The sequence below is a fragment of the Cheilinus undulatus genome, linkage group 17 (assembly GCF_018320785.1).
Source record: "Cheilinus undulatus linkage group 17, ASM1832078v1, whole genome shotgun sequence".
Taxonomy (NCBI): domain Eukaryota; kingdom Metazoa; phylum Chordata; class Actinopteri; order Labriformes; family Labridae; genus Cheilinus; species Cheilinus undulatus.
Genome location: NC_054881.1, coordinates 8,092,583 through 8,111,588, shown reverse-complemented (window position 1 = coordinate 8,111,588; position 19,006 = coordinate 8,092,583). Strand labels below are relative to the sequence as shown.

The following is a 19,006-nucleotide window of genomic DNA, read 5'->3' as shown; positions in this document are numbered from 1 at the left end:
TTAATTTGACCTAAAAAAATCAAAAAGATTATGATTTTTTTAATTAAAAATATCTGCACACAAGAAGTCTTCCATTTTATTCAAGCATTTAAAATAGATTTGGTTTAATATCACTAATATTTTTTCATTATTTTCAAAGAAAGTTTATGAAGCCACATACACAGGGGAGGAAATGAAACACTTGAGCAAGATGCAAATGTCTATTCTAGGATCTTTTCACTTTTGGTAAAGGTGCAAATGTCTGAGTGTGTTTTCTTCTGTAATTCATTGACAGTCAAGCTACCAGAGAGACAGTTTCCATGTGAGTAAATTCTGATTAAAAACACTAATAAAGAAATATGTATGACACATATGTGTGATTGTTTCAAATGATAGTTTAAAATAAAGTTACAAAAAGGATCTTTGCACTCAAAATGTGTTTTTTTCTCCAGTCAGTGAAGAACAAACAGCATCAATAATAAATAAGATAGAGATATGTTTTCTATAGTGCATTCAAAGTGTACAAAGCAACAGAACACAAAAAAATTTACAGAAAAAAAACATGAACAAAATAAAAAAAACATCCAGATATCACTGGAACCCAGACATCATGAGAACTGAGTATCCTATCAACCAAAAAATCAGAACTGAGCTGCACAATAGAGCAGTGGTTAGCATCGTTACCACCCACACAGTGTTTGAATCTCGATTGGTCACAGCCTCTCTATGTGGGGTTAGTTTGATGTTTTTCCTGTGCATGCTTTAGTTTCCCTCAGGTACTCTGGCTTCCTCTCACAGATCAAAAACATGCTTGTTAGCTTCATTGGTGGCACTAAATTGCCCTTAGGTGTGAATGTGAGAGAGCCTGGTTGTGTATCTGTGTCTCAGCCCTGTGATTGACCAGCTTGCCCTATGACAGCTGGGATTGGCCACAGCCCCCCATGACCCTTAACGGGATCAAAGGGATAGATAATGGAGGAATGATAAAAACGAAAAGATCATAACAAACCATACATCATAAAAACTCAAACATCATAAGACTCTGAACATCATGACAACCCAGACATCCATGAAACATTATTAGAACCCAGAATAAAGAAAATTCAGTCAACATAAGGACCGTAACAACATAGGGGCCAAGACAATAAAACTCAGACAACACAGGAACCCAGACAATGTAAGACCGAAGACAAGATAAGGACCAAGACAACAAAACCCAGACAATATAAGAACCCAGACAAGATAAGAACCAAGACAACAAAAGACTCCAGACAACTTAGGAACCAAGACAAAAAAACTAAGAAAAGATAGGAACCCTGATGACATAAGAACCTGCACAACATAAGAACCCAGAAGGCAAAAGAAACATGACAACACAAGTGAACAAACAATATAGGAACCTGGCAAAAAAAGAAAAAAAAAAAGGACCGAGACATCATTAGAACCCTGACAACATGAAAACCCGGAAAACATAAGAGCCCAGACAACATAAGAACCCTTAAACATTAGGACCCTTAAACATTTGAACCCTGACAACACAAGAACCCAGACAACATAAGAACTCTGGCATCATAAGAACCCTGACAACATGAGATCCCTGATAGTATAAGGACCCTGACAACATAAGAACCAAGACAACATGAGAACCCAGAAGACAGAAGAACCCTGACAACATAAGAACCAAGACAACATGAGAACCCAGAAGACAAAAGAATCCTGACAACATGAGAACCCAGAAGACAAAAGAATCCTGACAACATGAGAACCCAGAAGACAAAAGAACCCTGACAACATGAGAACCCAGAAGACAGAAGAACCCTGACAACATGAGAACCCAGAAGACAGAAGAACCCTGACATAAGAACCAAGTAACCAAGTTTATGAAAACCCAAATTTCAGTATCTCTATAAAATAGAATATTATATAAGACCAAAAAAAAGGCCTATTTTTAATGCAGAATTGTTGACTTTCTTCAAAGTATGTTTATTTATAAGCACTCAATACTTGGTCAGGGCTTCTTTTGCTTAAATTACCTCATCAATATGGTGTGGCATGGAGGCGATCAGCCTGAGGCACTGCTGAGGTGTTGTAAGCCCAGGTTGCTTTGATAGTGGCCTTCAACTCATCTGCGTTTTTGAGTCGTGTCTCTCATCTTCTTCTTGCCAATATCCCATAGATTCTCTACGGGGTTCACAAGTTTGCTGTCCAGTCAAGCACATAGTCATTTAACCAGCTTTTGGTACTTTTGGTAGGGCGGACAGGTGCCAAGTACTGCTGGAAATGAAATCAGCATCTCCATAAATTTTGTCAGCAGACGGAAGCATGAAGTGCTCCAACATTTCCTGGTAAATGGCTGGATGATAAGTAAAGCAAACAGCAAACCATTCCACTAAAGAGGTTTAAGGAATAGGAAATAAAACACATTTTGACAATAATTCATATCACTTTAATGGTATTTTTAAGAACTTGTATAGTACTAGTATCAGTGAGTGCACAAACTTTCTTGTACTTGGTCTGAACTATAGTGGTGCCACTCCACTCAACTCTGATTTATGACAAGTTAAAATAACAGAAAGTTCTTTGAAAGCATGAAGAGTTCCTGAAATCAGGTGGCATGAAATGATCTGTTGTGCACTGAGTCACATCTGCCTGTAAAGGGCTTTCAGTAAAAGTTTCTTTACAGTCATTGTTGTTCAGTGGAGATGGCTCCACAGTAGAGTGGTGTTGTTCTTTGAACTGTATGAACCCCTCACAGAGATGAGGACCTATTTGTGGAAAGAAGAAGTACAAAGACAGTCATCAGCAGACTCCGGGGGGTTGAACTGTTAATTTGTTTTCACTCGATGAATCCTCTGAACTGTGACTGTGTCTCCGCCTTTCCTCGCTTACAGTAGCCTTTAACTCCCTAAAAATATTTCCTCCTCATTCACTGTGATGTGAACAGCAGCAGGCCGTGGGTGCGAAATAGCTTCAGACCCACTTTTCTTGGTTTCACTCTTTCAGGCAGTCTCAGAAGACATGGTTGGCTTCAGATTTCGGTTCGATTTTTCACACCAAAAGTGTTCTTCACTGGCAAGTCATTCACACATTTACACGCTGGGTAAGTGATTTTTATTTTCTAAAGTTATTACGCTGTTTTAAAACATCTACAGGGTAATTATTCTGACGCTGTGTCCTGACAAAATCAGCCTGATTATACTGTACACTGACTCCTATTGTAATATCCTGGTCGCATCCTACCTTTGCAGCGTGGTGCGGCGCGACGCAACACGACGTGACGTTCCCCAACCTCTCTGCCGCGCGCGCTCAGACAGGCGAGGAACATGGAAAGATGGAGAAACAGCAGGGGTGTCTGACAGGGATAGCCTACTAACTTGATTTTCTTTGACTTTCCTCCTCCGACAGAGGTCGGTAGCTCGTTTTTAGACGTCGTTCCTTCTCGGTATTAGCTTATTTTTACCTTGCAATGAATCAAATATACACGGAAATTTAGTTTTAAGGCTCCAGAGGACATTTCTTTCATCAGATCGATTATAGCTACGGAGGCCAAAAGTGGCCAACAGAAACTTAATGTGCCAATTAAATTGTTTAATTGACTCTCATTGACTTTCAGACTCAAAGCAGTAGATCTAATCTTTAGGTTTCTTAACTTTTAATTAATTGTCACACATTCAGGGTAAAAAGTTTTTTATTGGTAGTAAGCTTTGAAACAGTTGATTTTCTGTTTGTTTAATCTCATTTTCTGTATGCACTCATTTTAGCCCAAAGATTTTTTTTGATGCACAAATGTCCATAATAGGACTGAAAGTTTTGTGTTTTCCAGGATAATTAGGGTTTTCAAAGAAGTAGGCTAACCTTCATTTATTTAGATTTACAATGCAATATAACTGACGAGCAAGCTTCTAATAGTTTATAATTATTTTATCTATTTATTTTGTTTAAAATATCAGCTTAGTTTAAATTTGTGTTTACTGCAGATTTGTTAACTTGGTTTAGTTTAGTTTGTTTGTTTGTTTTTTAAGTTTCAGTGTCACTTATAGTTTTTTTTTTTTCCCAGTAAAACGGGATACTTATCAGGGGCAAGACCCAAAAGCATAAGAAAGAGTAAATATAAAAAATAAATAAATGAAAATAAACCTTAATATTCAACAGGCTACTCTTTTTCCATTTTTATTTTTCAAGTTTGATACCCCAATACAACTCAACTTTTTTTTTTTTTTCTCTAGAAACTTGAAGACATATTTCTTTGCCTCAGCAAATCTTTGACTTTTTTTTTGTGTTATTTAGAAAATTACATCGACTCTTCGTTCCATAAGAGCATGCTCTTTTCAACTTTATAGGATATTTCTGGACTTTCTTTTCTCTTTTCTTTTCTTTTCAAACATGTGGCTGCCAATGCTTTGATTGATTTACAAATGTGGTTGATTTTGGTAAATATTTGTGTACCATACATTATGACTACATATCTCATGTATGACAGCTTTTTGTCTGAAACTCTGCTGCTGACACGGCCAGGAAACCCTTGAGAAAGAGATGTTTTAATTAATCTTTATAAAGTTTTTCCTGGTTGGATAAAGGTTAAATAAAATTAAAAAGTAGTGAAATAATAATAATGATAATAATAATTGCTTAGCTTTTTAAAACCTTTGTCCAGGTGTTTAGGATTCTTGCCTTAAACTGCCTGTCTGTTCTTATTGAAGGTCTGCTGCTTTCTTACTGTGCTGCCATCTTCTCTCATGTTCAAGCAGCAACAGGTAAGATTTTTCTAGTTTTTTTAATAAATGTTCATAATGATTCATCAGAAAATGTCAAGTAGTATAATTTCTTTGCACCATCTCAGATAATCAGTGTAATGAGTAATAAGTAAGAAAGCATTATTAAATACATTTTCTGCTATGATGTAATGAAAAGGTCAGTCCACACTACAGTTTTATAACAATTACTTGCACAAATGTCTGATTTTTTAAACATGTTGTCAGAGCCAATCTATGAATGAATAAAAAACTTTTATTTCAGTTCTCTTGCAATAACAATGTGAAATGTAGTATTTGCTTCATAAATATAAGTCCAACTTTTATTTGATTTTCCATGAATCTTTGAAAAAAAGGAACATTTTTTATTTCAAAAGTGACACAGGTGAAATGTTACAGAGTGCGATATGTATTTGGTTGAACGGATTTAGGAGCTGTGTCCACAGCCTGAGCTTTTAGTGGCTATACTCACAGCCTCAGTATCAGAGACCTTCCCCACCCGTGTTCAGTTTTGCTTGATTATGACAGCTGACTTCTGCTTTCCTCAGTTGTGTCTGTAACATCATTTTTGAATAGCTCTATGTGCTTCATATTGCCTCATTTCAGGGAAATAACATCAAGAAAACACGAAGACAGTGTAAAGGAATCCTGTAGCAGTGGGTGTTGAGCTGTAAACATTACATTAAAAAGAGATTGGTTCATCTTCTGCCAATATCAGAAACCCCGCCCCCTTGATTTTGATAGGTCAGTGACGGAGAATGGGCATTGATGAGCCTGGTGCTGTTCAAACATGTAACTGTACCCATAAATCATTCATATTTGTATTTGAATTCTAAGGTTTTACAATATCCCTATTTCCCTGTACGATCACCAAGAAATAAAAAAAGCCAAACCGATGTTTATGATCTAGTTTCCACATTTCTTTCTTTCTTTCTTTCTTTCTTTCTTTCCCAGTGAACTGCAAGACAAAGGACATTTCCTCAAATTATGAGCACTGTGCCATTCAACCAGGTAATGAAACATCAGAGTCACTCAGGTTAAATCATCATCTGAAAACTCTGATGAGAGAATATAAAAATGTCCTTTATTTATTACTTACAGTCTGTTTAAACTCTCTCAGGTGGAGTTCATGATTTAGTTTGTTTTGGTCACTTTAAATCACTCGGCTATAAAACCTGTGTTTGGAAACCTGGAAACCCTTCATCAGAAAACACATACACCCTCATCATACGACAGTAAGTCACACATTCTCTTTAAAGCTCCTGTGAGGGACTTTTGGTTTGTGTTGCATTTGGCGCCCCCTGTCGGCAAAGCAGTATATTTAATCAGCCGTTTCTCCTCTTGCTGTTTTGGCAGCATTCAAGCTATTGCCTCATCTATGAGTGGGTTTTTAAAATAAAAACAGAAATTTAAAATCTTCACATGTTGCTTTAGTATGTCATTATGAGGCACTGTTATTAAATTCAGTTTGTTTCATAACCAGCTAAATTCCTCACAGGAGCTTTAACATTATATAGAGTTTTGGCAGTTAACATCTTAACTTTTGAACCATTTCTCTCTCCAGAAACCAAAAATTATGCAACGCTCACCTCGACATCACAGACTTAGATAAAAAGATCAAATTATTTGAAAAATACAACATGACTGTGGAGGTTTTTGAAAACAGCGAGTCAACAAACTGCACAAAAGCAGTTTTCAGCGCCTCACCAAGGAGCATATGTGAGTATAAAAATATTCTTATCTTCCATTATTGTGGTTAAAGTCCTGGTTATAGAGCCGTGTCTGTTTCCCTGTATTTCAGTGCGATGTGATCCTCCATATAACGCATCATTCAGCCGTTATTCTGGACGGCTGGCTGTAGATGTGAGCTGGGGACTCAAGGACAAGAGTGGTATAATGTATTACTCTGTTAGATATAAACCACGAAGCAGCCTGCTATGGAACCAGGTCAGTGTTAAATTATTATTTCTACAATCAAAAAGCACATTTGGATAAGTTTTTTTAATATGATAGGAAGATTATGATTACTGAACTTGAGTCGGAGTTGATCAAAAAGTGAAAAAAGTTTCTTCTTCTAGCATAAATATCTGTTTTCAAATGAAACTTTTCATGTTACTTTGTCATAGTTGACAGTTTTCCTAATCCTGGCAAAGCACAAGATAAATATAATTTTAGTGGTTGATTCTTAGGGAGGGTGTAAACACAAGGTAAGCAGTTTCTACCACCAGGGGGCGCATCGATCAAAACAGTAACAGAAGACATGTAGAGATGCACACAGCTCTGCTCACCTCTGCTGCTTGTTTTTAATAAATTCTGTCTGTTATATAACCTGTACTCTGTAAGGTGTGTTTATTAAACAGTACACAGAAGTTTTGGCTTCACTGATAAATTTCACACACTTAGGGAGAAAAGCTGTTAAAAGTAGGCTTCTTGGTTTGCACTGCAAGAACAACTGGGATGCTTTCTCACAGCATGAACCAGCACAGCCATTTTTAACAAGTTTTCCCCTCAAAATGTGAAATTCATCCAAAAATAAAAATACATTAAAACAAGGTTTAGTCATTTTGCAATTTATGTAGACATTTTGATGCAAACTTCTACACATCACATTTAAAAAATGTATAAAGGAGCACTTCCTGGACTTTATAAAGAGTTTATTTGAGGTGCTCTTTTGCAAAGGATTCATGCAGTCAATAAATTACAAAAAAAACCTGTAATGCAAATTCTTTAAACAAATGGAATGCCTTTATTTCTACAGCAGCATCATGTAGACCAGGGATTGGCAACTTCGGTTACAGGGGGCTACATTATTTTTATTCTCTCTGCAAGAGGGCCAAACTGTTAGAGTGTGGTAACATTTAAATGAACAATTATAGTACCTTTAATTCAACAAAAGGAACAAATATATAGCTTTTGTTATGCAAATGCATACAATGTTTAATTTAATCACAGAATTAAACCGTTTTTGTTATGCAATGACTATAATAATTACATTTATTTTAGTATATTTTACTTACATATTGTTTTTTTACGCAAATGCACATAAGGGTGTAAAAGATTTTTACAGCAACTCTTAATGGCAATTATATGTCTATTTTTTCAAACATATACCAGTAATCAAATGTTATTACAGATATATTTCAGTTTTTATATTATATTTATTTCCATGGCAGATTTTATCATGTTGCCCTTAAAAAAAAACAAAACAAAACAAAAAAAAAACAATTTCTCGATATTTTAAATTAACTTGAGGGCTGCAGTGAGGTGTGGCCCTTGGGCCGCCAGTTTTCCACCACTAACGCAGACCTTAAAAAACAGATTGTGATGCCGCATCCATCCAGACAAAATTAAAGCATCTTAGTTAGTTTAAAGAAAGTGCATTTGAGTTTTCTAAATTATTCTTGATCATTATAACACTGCATCTTTAAAAAAGCTTCTTAATGAAAAATAAGTTTACCTAAATTATAAGATATGTTGTAGGAAAAAAAGTATAACACAAAACAACTATTACTGACAAATCCTTCGCTTGTCTTAACGTAAGGCTCATTTGTTGTTTTTTCTTTGTTTGGTAGCAAAAGGCCTCCACAGAATCGACTTGTCAAAAAAGTACGGATAATATTCCCTGTCAAAAACTCATTTCTGTATATTTTTACAGCAGGTTGAGCAATGCAAAAATGGCGTAAACTGTGAGTTAGAGAGCCTGACATCTTCACTGGACTATAACGTACAGATACGATGTGTCACTAATCAGAAATGCTCACAGTGTGTGTGGAGTGACATCTACACAGTCCCAGCAGGTAAGGTTGTTCTCTACATAACTGACTAAAATAAAGCTGCTCCTTCATTTTGTGCTACGAGATAAATATTTAAATTTGTAATTCTAACAAAAAAATCTAAGTATTGGAGATAAAATGTTTAATTTTTTTCCATTTTCAGAGCTCACAACTGGGCCGATCATTCTAAACCTTAATGATACAGATGTTCCCAACAGAAAAGGACAACGGCAGCTTTCTTTACAATGGATGGTAATTTTTTAATTAACTCCAACATCCATTTAAATATACGTCTGTATTCAAAACATTATTTTTTTCCTTAGTTCCCTGCTAACGAGACGTATGATGGCTACCACGTGACGATTCAGAAAGCATCTGGAGAGGAACCACGTGAGCGGCTAACTGTCTTTCAACCTCAGATCAGACTGATCCTCTCCTATTCAGAGTATAATATCAATGTCAGCACTTTCAACAATATCAGCATCTCTCCTGCTGTGAGCCAGACGATACCCCAACGAGAAGACGAACCCAGTGAGTACTCTCAAAAAATGCTCTGCTCTTACTAGGAGCATATGTAACTCTAAAACCTCTCTACTTTTCAGCATTGATTTCCAGATGTGTAAGCTGCCCGTGCCATAGGCATTAATGCAGCCTCATACCATCAGAGATGCAGGCTTTAGAACTGTGCACTGATAACAAGCTAGGTGCTCCCTCTTCTCTTTAGTGTGCAGGATAGGTGTCCATGGCGTCCAAAAGAATTTAAAATTTTGATTCATTTGACCACAGAACAGTTTTCCATTTTGCTTCAGTCCATTTCAAATTAGCTTTAACTTGCATTTGTGGATGGCACGGCCTACAGTGTTGACAGGCAATAATTTCTGGAAGTGCTTCTGAGGCCATGCAGTGATTTCCTGTACTGAATCATGGCTGTTTTTCATGCAGTGCTGCCTGAGGGCCCTTTTCTGAAATTGTTCCAAAGTTTTTAGACACCGTTTGTGCAGATTGGTTAACCTCTGCCAACATTTACTTCCGAGAGACTCTGTCTCTCTAAAATGCTCCTTTAATACCCTGTCAAGTTACTGACCTGTTGCTTATTTATCTAATTAGCTGCAAAGCAATCTTTAGTGTTGCTTACTTTTCAAGCCTTTTGTTGCCCTGTCCCTACTTTTTTGAGATGTGTTGCTGCTATCAAATTCAAAATGAATTAATATTTCTCATGAAATTGTAAAATGTCTCAGTTTCAACATCTGATATGTTTCATATGGTCTATTGTGAATAAAATATGGTTTTATGAGATTTGCAAATCTCCACTTTCTGTTTTTAGCTAAAGCGCCCCAACTTTTTTGGAATTAGAGTTGTATTTACAGCAATTTTTGGAATCAGATTCACACAGTTTCTAAATTTTGTTCCTGCAGGTATGGATGATCTGAAGCTGAATGTGACAGTCCACAGTAATACATCTTTAACGATCTATTGGAAAGACAACCTCATTAGAGAGTATGTCTGCTACTCTGTGGAGTGGATGAGAAAAGGACATAAACCGTCGCACATGTCCTTCTATCGGAATGAAGACAACCACAGGACCATAACAACTTTACCAGGTGTGTACAAGAGTCACTGGTTTGTGCAAAAACATAACACTAAATGTCTAATTTTTAAATGCATTATGGTAAACAACATAATTGTCTCTGTGTTCTGCAGTAAAACTTTTTCATGTATTTTCTTCCATCCTGAGTCTGATCTTGCTAAAGCACCTTCTTACCCTGAGCAATAAGAGCACTGATTTCCAATCAGAGCTTAATTGCCTGCTACAATAATTAGATCCAATCTAGAGCAATTAAAACATTTATTCCTGTACATAATTACAGACATGCTGGTGTCATAATAACAGTTCTTCTAAGCCCGAGCTCAGTGGATAATAACCCACTAGCATGAACCTGTGTGTGACTGTAGTGATCAGGAGAAGCGTGCCTTATTCTCTTTACTATATTTACTGACATTTAAGGCTTTCTGTGCCATTAGGGTTTGATACCTTTAACTTTAGCAAAGCTTTAAGGGTCAAACAGGATTGTAAAAACATAAATCAGGCTTAAGATGCTGTATGTGCTTAAATGGTGATAAACTCATCTGCAGAGATGAGATGACTAAGATCACTGCTGAACATTTGGCTTCATTCATCAAAATCTTTTGAAGGTCCAAAGAGAAACCTACATCAGATTCATGATGACTTCTTAATCTATGGAACTGTTCTCTTCTGTTTTCCTAAATAAATTTAGTCTAGCATTTCTTCATGCAGGATATGGTAGTCATACACCCAGATGTGATCAGCTGACAGCCAGCTGATCCCAATTATTGCTCCCAAAACCAATCACAACTCTGTCTCTCAACACAGCGGTATATTTAAATATGACATACTTCTCACTATTCCCTGTTTGCAAGCTTAACCTCCTCCACCCCAGCCTCCTCCTTTATTGTATAAAGCTTGCTACACCCTCATATTCAGATTCACGCTGCTATGGATTAATTGCCTTTGAACTAATTTTACTGTATTCAAGACGGATTGTCATAAATTGATCTATCCATATAAGGGTTTCTAGCCATAAACTCTCAGGAAAGTCAAAGCATGCTGCTTGATTAACCCAGGGAGCATCATTTGAGCAGAGTTTTCTCCCTTTCTCCAAGTAAAACTGTACATCCATTTTGCAATGAAAAGTAAAATGTATGATGAGAGTTCCTGACTGAAACCTTGTCCACACAGTGGCAAAAAAACAATATATTTCTGTTTGGTTTAGTTTAGTATAGAGAAACAACTCTTGCCCATATAAGGGCATGAGACTGCAGGGCTGTGTGCAAACACCGAAGGAAGACAGGAGTGAGAAGTCATAGATGTTGCAAAATTAGAATAAACCTTTGAAACAATCATGAACTGGACTCCAAGTAGAAAAAATACTTTAGTAGTTCTTGTGTTTGTAAAGCCTCTCATAATGAAACTGAAAAAAGGATGGTTTTAATCATATAACTAGCATAAGTTGATATTGCATATGGACTACAAATAAATAAACTGGGTGATATGGCTCATTCAGACTGTGCTGTCATCAGAAACTACATGCAACATGCTGTTAAATGATCACACATCAATTGATCCTTCGCTAAGCCCCTCCCTAAAATGGCCACTGCCCAATCCTAGGTTAGCAACTGTAACTATGCACGGGAGGTCTGACACACGTTCAGCAGACGCTAGTGTACCAAAGCGTTGAGTGTACGGGACCTCCAAATCTATACAGTGGGGTGTTGAATTTTTCACTTTCACAAAACCAAAAAACGAGAGGAGAGATGTGAGGTATGAATAGAGACAGCATGAACAGAGACAGCTATTTAGTTTAGATTTAGTTAGCAATGGCTAACATTAACACATGTAAACTAAGAGCTAACTCAACATTAGCTTTAAATGTAACCATATCCTAAATTACTCTACTGTGCAAGATTAATGTTGTTTTACTGTACTTTTATACTCAGCTAGAGTACTAGTGTTTTGAGATTTTGTTAGCTGAGAACAAATAACAGAAAACTCTGGTGGAAGCCATAGTTTCCTTAAAAACGGCGTAAGTGGGTTTAAAGAGCAGATGTGGTGATTAAGGCATGTTTTGTTAAAAATAAACTTATTTTGTTGAAGTTACAGGTGGCATTATATCCTGATCTGAATATATATGCTGACAAAAATGTGTAATATGCAGAGACAACCTCTTTAAGAGAGGTTGATTTTTGTAAATATATTATCCTGCCTTCAGAATAACTTTTTAATTCATTTTGAATGTGCAGAGCCTTTGGAGCCCTGTAAGAGATACAGCATCACTCTGCATACGCGTCCAAACAAAGACACCTGTAACATGAAGCATATCAACAACAGTGAGAGCACCTATGGGAGAACACAGTTCTACTTCAAGGAAGGAAGTAAGTATAACAGCCTTTTAAAGACACGTTATAATGTTAGATTTTAGTATAATTATGGAAACAACATAATAAGTCTAATACCAGAGCCAAAGGCTCTAGCGATTATCCACATATGCTGCTGGCTCCACACAACTTCAATCAGTTTTGGTACCCAGCACTTCGGTTTCCACAACAGCAGTGCTTTATTGAGTGTGGATTATGCCCCCTAGTGGGCTCTGGAGGTATTGCAGGTTAAACATCCTAGCTCTAGCAATACACAGTCAGAAGATGTTATTTGGATGTCATCTTTTTAATGCAGTTTTCTGACAATTTAACTCTAATCCCGCACATTGAAACCAGTGACTTTAGTAATTTTGAGGCTTCAGACCCTTCTCCAAAAAGCAATCATAGCAAGTGGGCAAAATACACTGTATGGACAAAACAGCCTGTGTGCAGATCAGGTGTCATGGTTCATCTGGTGTTGAATTATCTGCTGACACTGTCAAACATTCTACTTTGCCACTCACTTCCAGATTATAGGAGTGATTTAAGGGCCAATAATGTTACTAGTAAAGAGTTTGTGGAGTCACAAAGGATGCTTAAAGAAATTAATATTAGACTCAGTTTGCTTGAAACCAAGCCAGTCAAGCCCAGACGAACCGAGCTGGTTTCACATGGTGGAAAAGCACCATAAGAATTTCATTCTGGGGTTTTTCATCAGCTGAAGTTTGTTTTTTCTCATAACCTGTCCATGATATTAAATTCTGACTTTCTCACATTGTTCTCCGTAAGCTCCCATCAAAGCTCCCACAAACATCAGCAGCTACAACGTCACCCTTCATTCAGCGGTGCTTCAGTGGTCACCCATCCCAGAGGAGGACATCAGAGGATTTCTGCTGGGTTACATCATCTGCTACACCGAGTACCAGTACACGGGGCCGAGAGTGGAGAGAAGTAAACACAGTTCAAACGATAACAAACATGGCTGCACAGTGGTGGTTAGCACTAATGATGCACAGCAAGTTCACAGGCTTCACCTCTGTACAAGGAGGAGGTGGAGATGCGTTGTCCACCTTTATACACAGTCAGCAATGGCAGCACTGATACAATTTTATCTGTAAACTCCCAAAACAAAGGATTATGCCCCTAAAGTCTTACTAAAATTTTGCAGACTATTGAAAACTTCTAAACAGAACTACAGCTGCTACAATGTTTAGATTTGAGTTTTATGTTCCTTAGGTAAATGTGTTATACAGAGAAAATGTCTCTCTCTTATTACAGATATAACGGTGGATCCAGACCTGAACACATATGAACTGGAGGATCTGCAAAGTGGTACTGCATATAAAGTCCAAGTCTCTGGTTTCACCAAGGCAGGAGAGGGAGTCCTGAGCTCTGAAATCCTCTTCAAAACAAACAATGACAGTAAGATTGTTTAAACCACATTTTAACCATTAATTAGTCATAAAACTAAAGGTGCTTTTTGACCAAAAGTACCTGGAACTTTTAGTTCCAGAAACCTCTATTCAAGGAACTAAAAGGACCCTGTGGCCTACTGTTGTCTGCTTTTACACCAGGGTCTGAAGTCCCAGGAAGAGTTCCAGAAAGACACAGTAAATCAACATTATTACGGGCCATCAATTCTGATACTAATAAATATTTATTCTAAATCTTCTAATATTTAACATATGAAATATTATGGCCATTTTTTTTTTTTTTTTTTTTTAGGATTTTGTAAGATTTTGAACTTTTTAAATTTACAGGATGTATTGTAATGGAGGGTCTGGAATGGGAAGATGGACCAAAAATCTACCCCTCTTTAGACACTTGTTTCTGCAGACAAAAAGCACAGAGTTTCTAAAAAGACCTCTATTTCTGGGAAAAGTTCCTGTGGTCAAAAAGCACCTTGAGTATTTAATACATTCATTTTTCCTCAAGCTTATACCTTACTTTTCTCCCGTCCCTTTCAGTAGAATATTTTCATCTCGGCAGTGTGATCGCTGTGTTTGCTGTTTTGGTCATTGTCCTGATGTTTGGATCTCAGGTCATAAAAAGGTACCCTAAAACAGTGGTTCTTAACTTATCCAGCATCAGGACCCAACACCTCTTCCTTCATGGCAAACTGTAACCCAACATTCTTAAAATTTTCAATCATAACTCACTGTTTTTGATGAAAAATGGGGCAGTTAGGACTTGAGATGGAACAAAAGATCTGATAGAACAAAGAGTTGGATGCATGCCCTTCAAAATAAAAGCCGTTCATCCAGGTAAATTCTAGAAATTTTCAGGAGCAAGTCCAAGTGTAACTAGATCAAAATTGCAATTTCAGCTGAAATTGCATGGAGATGCTGAGAGCTGAATTGTGGAAGAACTGCTGAATATAGCCAAAAGCACAAAATTGCTGAAAATAGCATAAAAATAGAATAAAATAGCATAGAATGACATAAAAGTAGCTGAAAATGGCATTCAATAGCTCAAAAAAAGGATAAAAATAGTTGAAAGTAGCCTAAAAAAAGCTGAAAATAGCTGAAAGTAGCCTTAAAATAGCTGAAAATTGCATTCAATGGTTGAAAAAGCCTAGGAATAGCTGAAACTAGCCTGAAAATAGCTATATTTTAAAATTTAGAAAAGTTAGAAATTAGAAAAGTCATAGCAGTCAAATGATGTAGAAACGGAATTTTTCAAAGTTTGAACGGTGACGATATGACAAAGCATGAAGGAGGAGATAGCCGGCACAGAAGAAGAAGAATAAACAAAATGGCTGATGGAAATATCAATAGTGTGGATGCTCAGCATCCCCACTAATTAGGGCTTATGATGTCAAGTAGTATTCCATGTTATCATCAAGCAGATCCACTTTGCAAAGCCTTAAGCTGAAATGTTTGTGACTTGTCTAAGAATGACCACTGAGTGTCATTTCAAGGGAAAAAGGTGGTATGGTTAAGTTGAACCGCAATCAGGTAAACTATGGTGACTGAAGATTAGCCATAGCAATTCATAGCAATTAGCCATAGCCATAGCTCTTTCAAAGTTTCAGGTTAAAAAGTTGTCTTGGCAACAGACCAGTGTTGTTTTGCACCCGCCATGGCTCTCTACGCCGGAAAAAAATGCAGCGGAAAGACATCATGTCACATGGGGAAAACATGCACATTAAGACAAAAATCCCCCAGACAGGGAGAGATCAGATCAAGTGTTTTCGTGAACGCTGATCCAACGGCCTTGGCATAAACCACCCCTCTTGATCAGAATCAAATTCCTTTCCGAATGAGCCGGATTTGAGAATTTTGTTTTGAAATAAGTGTTTATAAGAAGCATGTGGTCCTTGTAAAAACAGCTGTTATGTGCAAGAACGCAACGTAAAGAATCAGGAACTGTTACTGGAAGCTGCCGCTCTGTTGCTGTACCTCATTCATGTTTTGTGCTGCTTACATGTATCGAACCGCAATTATACTTTGCCATTGGCTACAAGTTCGTATTCTCCTGAATTTGTCTCCATGTGAACAGGGCCTTAAAGACAAAACTCCACTCCATACTTTGTATTTACTCAATAGTAAACTTATGCTTTGGTTTTATTGATGAATTTCTTATGAGGGAGAAAAGCTGTTAAAAGTGGCCTTCCTGGTTTGAACCACAAACAATCCCAGAATATATATTGCAGGAAGGCCACTTTTAGCAGCTTTTCTCCCTCATTTTATGAAATTCATCTATCAAATAAAAACTCTGGTTTACTATTCATTAAATACACTGTTTGGAGAAAAGCAATTAAAAGTGGCCTTCTTGTTGAACACAGTCCTTATTCCTAACCAGGAGGCAAACAGCGTATTGGACAGAGATGTTGCAGGTCTGTTTTGACTGAGAGCCTCTGAGCAGCTGATAGTTTATGGAGGGGGTGGTGGGTCCTGAGGCTACACCAGTCAAGAACCACTACTCTTTATGTCAGTCATCTCTGGAATATAATGACAGAGGAATCAGCAGTTAAATTTGGTTCAAATGGACTAACTCTTCTCTGTTTTACTTTTTATCTAGGGTAAAACAGCTTCTGTGGCCAAGCATCCCCAACCCTAGAAAAAGCAGTGCAGTGAAGGAAATAGGACCACGTGAACTAGTAAGGGATCACTTGTCCTTTCAGCAACATGAGAATTATTACATGGTCACAAGTATTTCATTGATGGTTTTGATGGTCCAATGAGAATCTTTTGGTGAAAATGCCATTTTTACTTCTTCTAGGAACTACTTGAATCAATAAGCACTCTGAAAGTGGAAGAATGGGATACCAACAGCTTCCAAATAGTTAAAAAAGAAGACGTGATGCCCACACCCACATTAGCTTCAGCATTACCTCTTCTACATGCCTTGGAGGACGATGACAACCAACGAGAAAGGAGCTGTGACTGGATTTCAAGTGACACAGAGGAGGAAACTGAAGATACTGGACCTGATCTCACTACTCAGACAATCTCGGACATCCCAAGGACAGATCTCCAGAGCTCTACTTTTGCCTTTCAATCAGGCTATACAACAATGGAGATGTTCCAGCAGGTTATGCCTCAAGAAGTTCCAGTGACTGCTCTAGTCACTCAAACCATGGGAAGAGAGACAGAGGAGAAAGACTTGTCCATGGTGAAATCAAGGTTGGACTATACGAGGCAATTTAGTACCGATACCACCTCGGAGAATCAGGGAATGACCAGAGTTTTATAAAACAGTTTGGACTGCTGGGCATGATCAGGAACCAAGGACCAGCGGACCTTGTGACCATGAATTCTTAAATCTAATAGGTTCTGTTTTTACAGCATGGTATGGCTTGGCTTGACTTCAATCAGCTTCCATGGAAGGTGTACACTTGGCAAAAGTTCTTAGTATCACCGCTTATCTGACAACCATTTTGGTGTCATCTTGTTGGAGGTTTACAAAAAGCCATGTGACTGATTCGAGAAAGTTGCCAATTGAATAGTCACATGCCATGATAAAGGACGTCCTTCAAACACCCTGAATCTGTTGAAAGTACCTTTTTGGCACCAAGGACTGTATAAAACATGAATGTAGTCTCAGTGACATCACCCATTGGTTTCTGAAGTGGTGTCCTGAAGCTCAACGATAGCAGTCGCCATATTGTAAATGTGTGTGTGAACTTACAATCAACCCAGACAGACATAGAGACGGGCCTTAAGCTCCTGGCTAAACCTTTCCAAACTGTCACCACAACCACCCAACCCTTCAATACATAAGTGTATGCACAACCCTGAGCCTTAATATGAAGTCAAACAAAATGAATGACTTATGGAATATTCATCCTCTATGTCCTATATAGAAAATAATGAGCTTTAGAGACTTAAGACATTTTTATAGCACTTGTAAACACACCCTGCTGTAAAAATGGACTATTTGAAATTGGTTCTTATGGGGACACTACAGAAATGGCAACTTCTCAACTCTTGAAGTTGCTGCTTGGTTTGCACCACTTGCTGGCTTTCTAATGGCCAGTTACAGAAAATGTAAGTATTGTTGGTGTGCACATGGAAAACTACCTGGTTCAAAGAGCTTTGTGGACATTAACAGTGATGACCTTTCTTCTTACCAAGTGTCTCAGTAGACATTTTCCTTGTATTTTTTGTTTTCTTTTTTTTAGGACTCATTTGCTAGTTTTGAGTCTTTCTATCTTTTGAGTAGGTCATTTCAAGCAAAAGCGAAAATCAAGAGTTGCTGGCAATACCTCAGTAAAGTCAATTAACCCATCTCCCTCACACACATAGTTCCACACTTTATATGCAAACACATCAGCCTGATCTGTACAAAAATATGCAAATGCGTAGAGGTGCAAATGCATGCACAAATCCAAAAATGTGTGTGCAGATCTGCAAATGAGTGCAAAGATTTGCTAATCTTTTTGACAGATTTGCAAATATTTGCATGCATTTATAAATCTGTACACACATTTGAAATTCTGTACATGCACTTGCATGATTTGTGCACACATTTGCATATCTATCTAGATTAGTGTACAGATCTTTGTATGCATTTGCAAATAGTTTTGCAAAAATAATAGCTCCATAGGCTATTCATTCTTTGTTACTGTCTTCTCTCTTTGTTACTGAATGGCAGCTAGTAAACAGCATTTAGAGTGGCTACAGCCACACTATGGCAGTAGTACTGCATTACAACCAAGCATTGGTAAAAGTAATGGAAAAATACAGTTTTGAGAGTGATAAGTCCTGTTAAACCTTTTATTTTTTTCATTTGATGACTATATGGATATCCGACATCCCTACTTTAGTGACATTCGATAATGAAGTATTTGCTTTAAGGAGTGCTGATCTGGTAAAGATATGGCCGATTGACCATTTCTTGCTTCAAAAAATATTTTGACAGCCAAAAATACAAATTAGTAGCAGTCTACAACCCACTGGTTGTCATCACCTGCAAATTTCACGTTCTGTCTCCAGTCTTGCGTGCATACTGCCGTTTTGTTCTGACAATTGGGAAGCCCCCTCACCCACTTGACGAGTTTCTGTAGGGAAGCACAGTGAAGCATAACTACAGTGCATTCAGAAAGTATTCAGACTGCCTTCACTT

The 19,006-nt window shown here is 37.5% G+C and overlaps 1 protein-coding gene across 1 annotated transcript; it reads left to right on the top strand.

Annotated features, from left to right (window-relative positions):
• The first annotated feature begins 3,036 nt into the window (after positions 1-3,036).
• Positions 3,037-18,295, top strand: LOC121525472 (protein sidekick-2). Its single transcript, XM_041811498.1, has 16 exons — positions 3,037-3,079; positions 4,680-4,733; positions 5,685-5,741; positions 5,851-5,965; positions 6,295-6,449; positions 6,532-6,677; positions 8,386-8,527; positions 8,667-8,755; positions 8,827-9,034; positions 9,919-10,104; positions 12,323-12,454; positions 13,226-13,387; positions 13,715-13,858; positions 14,404-14,488; positions 16,460-16,538; positions 16,661-18,295. Exons 5-16 carry the CDS (start codon positions 6,371-6,373, stop codon positions 17,132-17,134), a joined length of 1,926 nt encoding a protein of 641 aa, XP_041667432.1. The 5' UTR covers positions 3,037-3,079; positions 4,680-4,733; positions 5,685-5,741; positions 5,851-5,965; positions 6,295-6,370; the 3' UTR covers positions 17,135-18,295.
• Positions 18,296-19,006: the final 711 nt, after the last annotated feature.

Excerpts from the sequence above, each read along its gene's own strand:
- LOC121525472 (XM_041811498.1), top strand. The coding sequence starts at position 6,371 with ATGACTGTGGAGGTTTTTGAAAACAGCGAGTCAACAAACTGCACAAAA. Across the intron at positions 12,455-13,225 it reads GTTCTACTTCAAGGAAGGAA|CTCCCATCAAAGCTCCCACA; the intron begins GTAAGTATAACA and ends GTTCTCCGTAAG. Across the intron at positions 16,539-16,660 it reads AAATAGGACCACGTGAACTA|GAACTACTTGAATCAATAAG; the intron begins GTAAGGGATCAC and ends TACTTCTTCTAG.